The sequence below is a fragment of the Anguilla rostrata genome, chromosome 16, assembly GCF_018555375.3.
Source record: "Anguilla rostrata isolate EN2019 chromosome 16, ASM1855537v3, whole genome shotgun sequence".
Lineage (NCBI taxonomy): Eukaryota > Metazoa > Chordata > Actinopteri > Anguilliformes > Anguillidae > Anguilla > Anguilla rostrata.
This window is the reverse complement of record NC_057948.1, coordinates 23,476,758-23,489,633: the sequence shown is the minus strand read 5'-3', so window position 1 is coordinate 23,489,633 and position 12,876 is coordinate 23,476,758. Positions and strand designations below refer to the sequence as shown.

Here is a 12,876-nt window from a genome sequence, read left to right as displayed (position 1 = left end):
TGGACAGAAGTGAACACACACAGATTGCCAGTGCATCATAGTAATGATTGAGTACGGCTGTTGTATATTTTCAAGTTGAAAACCTTGCATAGTATACCTTTAATTCTTGAAATTATCCCCTGTATACTAAATGGCACAGTGTTTACCACTGGAATGTCCCAAATAGACTTTAGATTAATCACACAAACAGACCAAAAAAAACAAGCAGAATGTCAATCGTTGGAAAGAAGAAACGTTTATTAGATTTCAACATTTTTTTAAGGTTCGGTTGAAACAATTATGAATACATTTCATGCACAACGGCTCATATTCTCTTGTGAAATGGCCTACATTTGACCACACAAAAAATAAGCAAATACATAGTATTAATTTATTTTTTATTTCATATGCACAAATAGAATTAAGCTTGATGGCATTCGTAGTGCAACTGCATATTATTAGAATAAAGAATTTCACTGAAGACAGACAGATGGAGGACAATTAGCCTCTAACGGCATATTTGCCACAATCTTAGCCGGCCGCATAATATGAGTATATGATGGGATGTGAGGAACACATGAAATGCACTCGGGGCTCAACATGATTTTTTCCCCTCATTATTTAAATGCTGTATGGTTAAAGTGCAAAACAAAGCATCAACTTGGATTGCAGGCTACCACCACAGTGTGGTAAGAGCGTTTGTTTCACACATGTTAATGGACTGGAAGGGAATTTCAATTCGGGCAGATTTTATTTTATTACCATTATTCTTTTTATGTGTCCTTTCATTTCTTCCGCTGTAGACACACGCACACAAGGCTAAAGGGTACGGTCAGGAGAGCCAGTAAGGTTTTATTCATTCGTTTTTTTGCACAACAGGAACAGGTTTGCCACTGAGACGCACTTATCAGAGAACAGGTGTTATAAAAGGAAAGGCGTGGCTGGCGTACAGTGCTTGGACGTAAGCAAAGGCTGATTGACATGGAACGCAGCAAGACCCATGAAACATGTCAATCACCCATGTCAATGGGTGCTGGAACCACCAATGGGGAGAGAGGCTTCATGAGCCCTTAAATGGGCGGAGCCACTGTTGGCTGAATGAAGCGCAAGCCAAATAAAGACTTTGCTCTCCATGGTAAAACACTACTGACCAGTTTAAGACCAATGAATAACTCCACTCCTATTTGAGGTTTACAAAGCTTCTCCTCTCATCGGTAGCTGAAATCAAAATCGTAAGCAATGTAGATCAATCAGTACTCACCTAATTCCTTACAATTTCCGGATATTACACAAATTCCTTTTCGGACACTATGCAGTCTTTTTATGCACACAAAAACCAAGTCTTGAAAAGCCTCAATTGGACGTGTTCCAACTCATTTAGCAAACAATTATCTTCCAATGCATGTAATCACTAATTAGGGTGACAAGAAATTCAGAGTGGTTCCATGATTTTTATAGTTTAATTTCTGAATTATGCACTAGTCAATTTGTAATGAACATGGCACGCAACATCTGCCCTAAGAGCATCTAGAAGTACCGGCTCCTCTAATAAGCGGGACTTTAATCCAATCATGGCAACAGTTTGTGTTATCACTGCTTGGAACAAGCTAACAGGGACCTAAACCCATCTTACGTTTTTGCTGTGTGTATGCTGCCAAAACACTTACATATTATTTTGACTGGTGAATAAAACCATTTAAAAAAAAAAAGAAATAAAATAAAAAAATAAAAAATCTGAAATCTCAAGGAATTATGCGAGCATTGAATCAAAATCATCATCTTCAAGAGCGAAGCTAAGGGTAACGTATAGCTTGATATAATAGCTTATTTGCCAAATAGCAAAGGTTAGATTTCACTCTGTCAGTCTGCGGGAATAAGATTTTGATATTATTGAAGAGAGTTATTGTTACAGAATGTCAGTGGCTTTCAGGAGTACATTCCATTCTTTATTTAATGACAGTAAGGCAATGGTGTCCAGGGTAGCTGAGCTTCATTTGGTACAGATCCCTATCATAGTTAAGTCACACAGTTTCAAATCACACACTGAAATATACTCCCTACTCACGTTTGGTAAGCCTTGTTAGTAGAGCCCAAGTGCTCCGAGTATAAATGAGATTACCCTCTCTTTAAAGGCACGCAGTCCTCTCGCAGAGACAAACTCGGGGTAGGAATCAGTTGGAATGCCAGGGTTACAAAAAATGTTGGATTAAAAAACGAATCTAGGCCAGTTTCAGTCTTACTACAGCCAAAAACGTGCATCAGACAGCAGATCTGGGTTTGTTTGCTTGGAATCCACTAAACCTGGCGCGCGCACACACACACACACACACACACGCACACAAAAGAAGAAGAGAAACGAGTGCTTGTGCTTGGGGAGCAGCGGGGGGGGGGGGGGGTTAGAGGCATGGCTTCTCGGCTGAGGAATAGAAAGTAAGTGCAATGGGAGCGGGGGGGGGAGGGGTAGAGGCATGGCTTCTCGGCTGAGGAATAGAAAGTAAGTGCAATGGAAGCAGCAGGATTTTTGGGGCACTAGAACCCTCTTCAGCTGCACGGACTCGGCTCACATCTTTGAGGAGGCGGCCATGGCTGAAGCCCCGCCCCTGGTGTACACTCGTACAGCGTTCTGTGGGGGACAGACAGAGAGGTAGAGAGAGAGGGATGAAGTAGGAGAGAGAAAGGGAATTATAGTTAAAATAAAACATGGGTGTAGGGAGGAAGAGAGAAAGGGGGGTGCGATGTTGTAGTGGTGGACTTGGAACAGAGTTCACATCGTTACATCATACATTCAGTTCCGTCAGAGTTGTGTAATTCAAAGTAAAAACGGTTAAAGTGCCAGAGATAAAGGACTAATTGGGAGGAGATTATGAATGAACTCATTCCGGAACATTGAAAATGCAGTTCTCGGGAATTTCCTGATTCATGGAAGCAATCAACAGTGGTCCCAGTGCGACTGTCACAAGCAAGCCAGTGCGCAGTTAATGTGCAGAGTGGAGTAAGTTTACAAATGACGTCACAACCGCAGCAGGCAATCCATTAGATCATCTACAGTTTGATTTTAAAGTGTGTAGGACAACCAGGGAGGCTATCCTTCCTGTCCAATACAATTATTTTCACCCCCTGAAAAACATCTGCAAATCGAAACCTTGGCACCTTTTCTAAGTGGCAAGAAGTGAACTATTTTATAAGAAAAACTTTTAATTTTAATTTTTTTTTTTTTCTGTTGAGATATTACCCTCTTTCAGCATGTGTGAATTTGCCAGTTGTGTGCAAACACTGAACTCTAATTCAGCTCTTAAGAGTGAAAATGCACTCTGATGATATAAAAATCTCACTTTTCAGCAAACATCTGCTTAAACTGGTGCTAAACAAGCAACTAGAAAATACACATTAACAAAACATATTTTCAAATGCGTTTCCCCCAAAAATCATGTTTCCCCTGCAGAATTCCATCAATTCATTTTTTTAGAGGATCAGTGCTATATGATTCCTGTCGAGTAGTGCTACTCACAATCTAAGGTTGCACAATTTGAAATCAGCATGTCAATCAGTGATTTTGTTGTAATAGACATATTTTGCACGTTTTCCTATTTGTGCACCTACTAAGAGTCTAAATATGTACATTTTCATAACTAGTACCCAACTGATGTTAACTAAAATGCTTCGTAAGGGCTGCACAATATATTCAATCATGGTTTTTTTTTAAAGCTTAGTAAGAATAACCGCTACCATGGGGCATATAAGCAAGGTTTTGTCTTTTTCCCCCCTCCTTTATCATACCTAATGCAGTAGTAAACAACCAAATATCAGAAGCCATGTGAATTACTTTCAGGAAAAAAATAAAATAAAATACTGATATCATGAGTGCTGATAAGACAGCCAATCAGCAGCAAGGCCTTGCAGCTTCCATGTGATTGAAAAAACAAATCACATAACATAGAAGCTGTGCAACCTTGCTTCTGACTGACTGTTTTATCAACACCCATACACCCGTACCTATACGGCCCACTGTGGTGGTTATTCTTATTACACTTGAAAAAGTGCACTTTGATGTCTCGTGCTGCCTCTGATGCAGGTATACGTGTATGGAAGGCCAGCTTTACCTGCTGGGCCTCTGCATTGTACTTGTTGAGCAGGTCCTGCACTCGGTTCCCATAGTCTGGGTGGACGGCCATCAAGTTCTGCACCTGGAGGAAGGCAAGCAGAACAGGGATATGTGACCGCCCCCTGGTGGTATGGAGGTGGCTACCATGATGATGATGATGATGATGATGATGGGGGCGGGCCACAGGACTGACCATGCGTTTCTGGATGAAGAGCTGTGCCCCTTTCAGGTGTCCAGCCATGTTCTGGCACAGCCTCTGCCGCTCCTCCTCATTCAACACCTGGGTGAAGAAGGTCCGCACCTGCCCCCAGGTAACAACCCGTTAGACCTAACAAGGTCATGTGACCCCACAGCACAAACAGACCCCTGATCCACCAATCACACATGCAGTACAGACAGGTCTGACAGGTCCACTCAACGTTTACCTTCCAGACCAGCACGAGGTTACACTGTATGACACCTGCCTATCAGGTTGTGTTCATAACACCTTGTTTAACATCAGCTCACAGTGATGATGGAGCAATAAGGCCTTATAACACCCTGTTATAACCCCAGTTCTCAGTTATGACTGAGCAATGGAGCCTTTCTTCAGGACTCCTTGTTTAAGGTGGTGATGCGGCAGTGTGGGTGGAGCTCTGGTACCTGTGTGACGTTGTCTTCGTCGGCGCTGTTGTAGCGACCCACATCGGGGGACACCTTGAACTTGGACTCCATAAAGCAGGTCTGCGTATCCGGGGCGCTGAAGCTGTTGGGGTAGTAATTAGGGGCTCCACCTAGAGGACAGAGAGTGCAATAGCAAACGGTTGTTTAACAGCATACATTTACTTTCAAACTTGCCATGTTAGACACATGTTCATTTACTAAATGTTTAAACAATGTTTTTATTTTTTAACCTGGGTCATTTAGTATTTCCTAGTTCCAGAATACTGTAGTGTAGACAGAGACCTGCTGTAAACCTGCATAATAAACCTCTTAAACACTGTCGCCTGAATAACAAACCCACTGAACCACATGGCCTATATATTACACTGTCTACACACACACACACACACACACACACATACAGAAACACAAACACGCACATGCTAGGGTGACATCTGTTCCCCCAAACAGCTGCAAACGCACACACACACTAAAATGCTCACACACACACACACACACACACTCAAACGCTCTCACACACACACACACACACACACTCTCAAACACTCACACACACGCCCTCACACATATAGGCATCAGCTGCCAGTGCCCTCACCCTGGTTGTCGAACATGCACATGGGCCCATCCCTCTGGTAGTTAGCCACTCGGGTCCTGAAGGGGCAGTTGACAGGAAGCTGCAGGTAGTTGGCACCCAGACGGTGCCGGTGGGTGTCCGGGTACGAGAATAGGCGGCCCTTATGGGACAGGGGAGTCACAATTTTCAAATGCTCAACTAGTCATGCACGTCTAAACATTCCAATAGCATCATAGGGTTGCATTTAATAAAAAATAATTATATATATTTTTTAACACAGTGAACAGAACCATAGATATAGTACGGTAGGCTATGATAGCATTCACTGAAAGTGGTCATTAGTACATGGTGCACACTGCCATCTGGTGGCTATTTAAACGCCCTACACTACATTACTTGAGTGAAATACTACTGAACAAGTGGAACGCAGGCAGATAAGACATGGAAAAAATGGCATGGCAAGGCAGAAGTGCGTTGGGGTATTTTGCACATCCTTACTGAAGGAAGACCGGACACGTGGGTGAGAACCCAAACAGGCGCGCAGAGACGAGAACGCATCCTCACCTGCAGCATCTTGTCAGGGCTGGGTTCAATCCCCGGGGGCATGTTGCTAGGGTCGAAAGCCAGCTGCTCCACCTCAGCAAAGTAGTTGATGGGGTTGCGGTTCAGGACCATCTTGCCCACAGGGATGAGGGGGTAATCTTTATGGGGCCACACCTAGTGGGGGGGTGTGGTGGGGGGAGGTGAGGAAAAAAAGTCATCACACCTCAAACACCTTCCCATGACCCTGAAACTTCAACAGTTTCAGCCAGATGCCACATGAAATTATCAGTGAATGTGGACTTGGCTGCCCCCAAGTAAGACTATAGCAGTGCCTCATACCTGAATATTTTAAAAGTGTATAATAATAATAAGAATAATAAAAAAAGAAGAACATTTTTATCTGTATATTTCAGGGTACTCACTTTATACAGCAAAAAAAAGGCAAAATTCAAAGAAAAATGTTGCAAGAGAAATGCATGTAATCGAGTCTAGAAGTAATAAAGACAGCAGTAGTACCTTGGTCAGATCAAAGGGGTTAAACTGGAACTTCTCAGCCTGGTCAAAGGTCATGACCTGGATGTAGAAAGTCCAGGAGGGGAAGTTGCCGTTGGAGATGGCGTTGTACAGGTCTCGGAGGCCATAGTCCGGGTCGGTGGATGCCAGGCGGTCCGCATCTTCCACAGCAATGTTTTTAATGCCCTGGTCAGTCTGAAATGAGCGAGCTCCACCTCAGGCTTAATTCTGCACGGACACGGCCATTTCATGTGCATTATTGACAGGCAACAGATTAGAGGACATCACTGTACTGAGGCCTGGACACACAGCCCACAGACAGACCCCTTACTGGTAGGAAACAGACACTGGTCGCATTTCCATAACACTGTAGATTCACTCAGCACCAGCATACAAAACCAATGGCACTGCCAAAGCCCTCACCACTGACCAGTGGCACAGCTATGACAAAGACACTCAACTGACTGACACTGCAGTGAGACTGATACACTCCCCCAGCACAAAGCCCAGGCGCATGCGCGCGCACACACACACGCGCAGTTACCTTGTAGTGGAACTTGCAGTAGACAGGGTGGCCCTCAGCGTTGACCAGCTTGAAGGTGTGAGAGCCATAGCCGTTCATGTGGCGGTGGCCGTCGGGGATACCGCGGTCGCTGAAGAGGAAGGACACCTTCCCCGGGGGACAGGGAGACAGCGGTTAAACTGGTCATATCTCCCCACACAGGACCTGGCTCATGTGCAGGCTCCAGAAGCAGCAGGACCACAGCAGGTCCAGTACCTGGTGCAGAGACTCGGGCCTCAGGCTCCAGAAATCCCACACCATGTCCGGGTCCTTCAGGTGCGTCTGCGGGTTGCGCTTCTGAGAGTGGATGAAGGAGGGGAACTGCAAACAGACAGGGCTGCTAATGTTACGTCAGGGCAGGCCATGCATCTGGTGGCTTATAACAGAAAGGCCACGTTTTTCACTACCTTAAACCGCCAAGCAGTACAGCATCGATTTCAGCACCCACAGCGACTTCCTTTCATAAAGATTATGAAACATTATGTTGCAATACTATATTCTTGAAATAAAGGACACAACCAATTTCAGCACTTTTATTTCTAATTCATATTGGTTTTGTTTTTAGCTAAAGGAAAATGCACCCATGCTTATTACACACACAAGCACTAATATGTGCAAAATGAGAAAAACACAAAATAGAGCAGGTACTTAAAGAAATATGTAGTGCAATATTTTTAAAAAGTAACTTCTTCAGTCATGACGAATTCTGCTCGCTTCTCCCTTCCCTTTGCTACTGCTATTTTGATTTGAGCCTCTTCATATGTACCGTCTCTCTCCCCTCACTCATCAATTCCAGAGGGAATGTACAGCTTTGGTTGTTTGTTTGAGCTGGGACCACACACAAATTGATTGCATTTCACGCAGTTGTCTTTGTGCCTTATTCCGACAGCATTTGCCGATCTGGCACTGTGTTTTCTTGCCAGGAGTGACGGGTGATGCTGCAGCCATGGCTGCTTTGGTGGATGCAGCTCCTGTCTTTGACTTCATGTAATTTTCATGCAGCTTGCATTCCAGGATCATGATGAAGTGATTCACCAGTAATTCCAGTGCTTCCCCTGGTCCCACTCTCTTGCGTGAGTTTGCCATCCTGTAGTCTACTCAGAGTTTATCCAAAGTTGACGTTTCAGTGAAAAACTGAAAGTATATTGGAGGCATTATCTCCCAAGAGATAAAAACCCTTCATTTCGATGACTAAAATGCCCATAATTATTGATCCCCATACTGAAGTCAATAATCAAAGTAAATCATCTTCATCAAACGATTGCAGTGAATTAATTTAATGCGATTATATATGCAAAATTAGTTTTGATAGTGCTTGACCCAGCAATTTGTATCAAAGCATCGTTGCTGAATAGAGTGTCAGAGGAGAGAGCAACCCATTTGCATCTGGGTATCAGCACCTGTTATCTATTATAGCAGGGGGGTTTTGTGAAGAAAATGGCACAAAATGCCTGTATTTCTTCAATTTTTTAGTTTTCTAACAAAGTAGTTATTTTAAGCCCAGCTGTTAAAGAAAAAAAGTCTTGAAAGGAGGAGGACATTGCATTTGCGATGTTGGCGTAATTAGCATTTTAAATTCCAAACGCCCAATGGCTGTGGCCTTTCTAGTGTTAAACAGAGAAAGGCGCAGCTGACTCACCAGCAGGGCGTCTCTGATGAAGAAGATGGGCGTGTTGTTGCCCGTCAGGTCCCAGTTTCCCTCGTCTGTGTAGAACTTCACTGCAAAACCCCGCGGGTCCCGCACTGTGTCTGCAGAACCAGACTCCCCAGCTGCCCCACACACACACGCACGCACAAACGCACAGGCAGGCACGCACGCACGCACAAACGCACGCGCACACACGCACACACAGGGATAAAAATCAAGCGGTAAACATATACCATACACACAAACAACACAGAGAAAAATAATAGCGGTTCTGTATAGAACCAAACATTCAGTATCTGACGCCATGTCGCACACGACTCGCACACTCGCTTCTTGCATCAAAAAACGGTATAATAAATATTACTACTCATGTAAATGGTTCACTTTTTGACATCGGTCTTCATCAGAACACTGATTGCTCTTCAAACAGGACGATTTTAAACTTGCACCCAACGCCTCTCGTAGGCAGGCTCCTCCCACACAGACTTCAGAGTGGCTCATAAACCATACGTAATAATGTTTTACAATACATGGTAATAATACATATAATCTTTACAAAATAAAAACTGCACTGAAAACTAACACCAAATGACAAATCCACATATTACCCATAACCACATAAATCTGCTCAGAGCAGATATATCGAAACAAATCACCTTTAGAGACAGTCTTAAAAAAAAAAAAAGAATAACAAACCCTTAAATAAAAAAATCCTTTAAAAAAGACTACCGGTCAATCAGTGAGCGAGCAAACGAGGGAATGAAAGAAAGAAAACGAATGCAAGCAGAAATTTTTTGACAAAATAACAAAACCAATCTTACAGGTCAACTTTCCAAATTATTTGCAAAATCCAGTATAACAGGACCAGGTCAAAACCTAGTATATGGTTGGACCTAACACTTCATCCGGTCGACCAATGGTGTAACTTCATAACTCAGCCAACCAATGGTGTAACTTCATCACTCAGTCAGATCACTCAGTCACAGACATTTGCGGTTGTAGGGCTGGCCCTGCTGTTGCGGTCCAGCCAAAAAAATAAAAAAAGAAACGTTGTGTATTATTAATATAATTTTACAGTTATTACTCATAAGAGCCACTCAGAGGCACTATAGGAGCAGTCTGGAAAGCGGCGTGTGAACCTGCCATGTCATTCAAGAGCCAGGGGGCGGGGTGGATTGTGGGGGGGTGTGGCATAAGCTTCCATCCCCCAACACAGCCTGGCATGATGACCAGGCACACTGCAGGTTTGGGTTAAAGATAGACACTGCTGTCTCAGGGCCAAATACGTGGCGGCCTGCACTGTGCAGATAATGCCAGCTCTGACCAGACTCCATGCATTCCTATGCGCTCTTACACAACAATTTGGGGGGGGGGGGGGCTGGCTCTCTTCAAGGACACTGGTCGTCACACACTGGTATGGTCAAAAGGTCCAAAGGGATCACAGTCCAGAACTGGGCTGGTAAACAAACCCATGCCACAGTTATAAAAAGGCCTTCTGTTTGGGGACCATCTTTGTGCACTGTGCAGTGCATTTGCTATAGGTCAGAAAGCAACGCTTACCACATACCTTGGATTCAGACCTGGGACAAATACATCATTGTTTTGGATTCAACTACTTTTCTGTGCTTGTCTGATCTTGTCTGGTGTATTGGAACCGATGAACTACTCTCAAAAAGTGAAAACCCCACCTTCTGGTCATATTTGCAGGCTCAATTACACCAGGAAATATCAAGAGAGCACAGAAAAGTATTTGAATCCAAAACAAATACGCATTTGACCAAGGTCTGCTTGGATTGAATAACAAATGCCTAACGGTTTTTTTTTTTTTTTTAAAGGAGAATGAAACAGATTTAATTTACACAAGCATTAGTCTTAAACAGAAATTCAAAGACCAAGGCCCCAGATACTATAGTCCCAGCAAGCCTAATGCCTCACACTTAGCTTACCTACAGTAGAGAAACGCACAGCGATGGGTGTGGTCTTGCCCACGTGCTCAAACACTTTGGCTTTGCAGAAACGGGTGATGTCATGAGTAACCTCGAAGTATCCAAACGCACCTGTGAGGAGTGAAAAAACCAGCTCTTGGTCAATCTCCAGCACTATCACAGTCCAGTGCTGCAGTTTACTTGCTGCCCCCTGCAGGTTTAGGAAGCTCACTGCAGTTAGGCCTTTCCACAGCGGATCCCATTCATAGGCAGGTGGACCACAATTAAAGACTGTTGACAAGTAAAGATATTGCGCCGTACCTCTGGTTGTGTCACACAGGTAAAGAATAATTGTGGAGAACAGTGGTGCAAAATGTGAAATTTGTCTTTCAAAGAAAACTGTTTGGGAATCACCCTTTCAGGCTACATACTCCCAAAGTCCAAAATGATGTTCCGTTTTCATTATTAGAGATGTTGCTGAAAAATTAACGGCTAGAGGCAGGAGCAGTGGGTGATAGGGAATTATGCCAGTAGTTAATAACCTGACCTACAATAGAACTCACACAAGGTAATTCCTTATGCAAGAGAAAACTTTAAACCTTCTCACATGATCAAAACCCAGATTTCAGTATAATCTTTTTTTTTTTTTTTTTAACTCACTGCAAGAGATGTGGAAAAATGCAGCACAAGCTATTTATGAACAGGACGCTATTTATTGAGTCGACCATTATCAGGCATCCCAATCAGGTACTATGAAGGCCAATCAATTAATCTCAGTTATAAATCAGAAGCCATTGATTGGCATGGGACTGTCCAAGATGACCCCCCGGACTCACCAGCTCCCTTGGCGTGGACCACCCTCTCTGGGATGCGCTCCCGGTCAAAGTGCGCCATCTCGTCTGTGAACACCACATCCTGGACCAACAGAGGCCCCCGGGGGCCCGCCGTCTGCTCATTCAACTTGTCCCCAACTGGAACCCCTGCGCCAGTCGTCAGAGTCTCCGCTTTCTGACATAAGAGAGAGAGTGTTTTATGACAGAACAGGCCCCTGCAGTCACAACAAACAGCCAAGATTGCTATCCTACAGGACAGCACAATGTGTTTATTTGCAGGTAAATGTTCCGCAACTTTAACACACCAACACAATGTTATTTAAAAAGGAGTTGGAAAACTACATTTAAAATAACGTCTGGCTTTTTACCCTGCAATGGAGACTATCTTGCCCATTTGAACTCTAAAATTATGTAAGTGTGGACAAAGTTCAATACAAACAACAGCCCCAAGGCCAGCAGTAAATGCACTAATCATTCCCAAAGCTTCAGCACAGCCAGAACTGGCCCTAAGGTTTTGTGTGCCCCAAAGTGTAAGAACGTTAACTAGGGAAAAGGGTCTCAGATATGCTATCTGTCATCGTTATGTGGTTCTCAGATGTTTCAAAACAAATAGTTAGCTAGCCAAATTTCAGTCGTCTTTATCAGAAATCTGTGCCACTGTTACCTGGCTGGCTTGCTACAATTTATCTACTAGCCTAGCTAATGTCAGTGAACGCATAAACACAACAAACACCGATTCCAAATAAATAGCTAATGTTGATAGTAATTAAATGTAACATACAATTCCAGATATCCAACAAGCTCATTTTTACACTAGCTTTGTGACTGACGCAATCTGGCACGGCGCTGAAACGAAGTGTGGAGATAGATCTGGGTATGCGAGAATATTGACGCCCTTGCTTGCAGACCAAGTTACGCCGATCCGCCTTTCTTTTTTGTCGACCAAAATGAAGGTTGCTTCCATGACATACAACTAACGTTAGTCTAGCTAAAGTCTGCAAGATGGTTCTCTGTATCATGACAACAGAACATTACTGAATAATTTTAAACAACTTGCAAAACGTCTAAAAACGCGTTTTGGAGTTTTGCATTTAAAAACAAGAAATAAACAAAACAAAATGTTTTCAAAGTACAAGAATTCAGAGAATCTGCATACAACGTAGCTATCTCACAAACAAGGCGAATCACACACTGCGCAACCTTAGACGACCTCCTTCCTTGGCCTGTTTAGCTGCGCTACGTAGCATGCTCGCTAAAGCTACCCGAATACTCAAACACAAAAACTCGAACATTAACTTACCTGAGAGGTCCTACCCTCCTTCCATAATTTCATTTGATCGGTTGCTTTATCCCTGTTTTCAGACATCCTGGCAGCAGAAGCAATCAAAGCTAATAACGTTAGCTAGATAGACGGCAACAACGATAGACAAGCTACTTCTGTCATTAAAGGCGCTGTTGGTGAAAAGCTCTCTTTATAAACTCCTCCCCCATTTACACTCCTAGACTTCCCATTGGCTGCACGATAAACTGACCT

The 12,876-nt window shown here is 43.6% G+C and overlaps 1 protein-coding gene across 1 annotated transcript; it reads right to left on the bottom strand.

Moving 5' to 3' along the window:
* Positions 1-219: 219 nt before the first annotated feature.
* cat (catalase) lies at positions 220-12,812 on the bottom strand. The gene is made up of 13 exons (XM_064314013.1): positions 12,643-12,812; positions 11,346-11,517; positions 10,531-10,641; positions 8,576-8,706; positions 7,153-7,257; positions 6,919-7,044; positions 6,378-6,569; positions 5,883-6,035; positions 5,340-5,478; positions 4,724-4,854; positions 4,275-4,382; positions 4,080-4,163; positions 220-2,602 (listed from the first exon to the last, which is right to left on the bottom strand). The coding sequence occupies exons 1-13, from the start codon at positions 12,706-12,708 to the stop codon at positions 2,540-2,542; spliced, it is 1,581 nt and encodes a 526-aa protein (XP_064170083.1). The 5' UTR covers positions 12,709-12,812; the 3' UTR covers positions 220-2,539.
* Between the last annotated feature and the right edge of the window lie 64 nt (positions 12,813-12,876).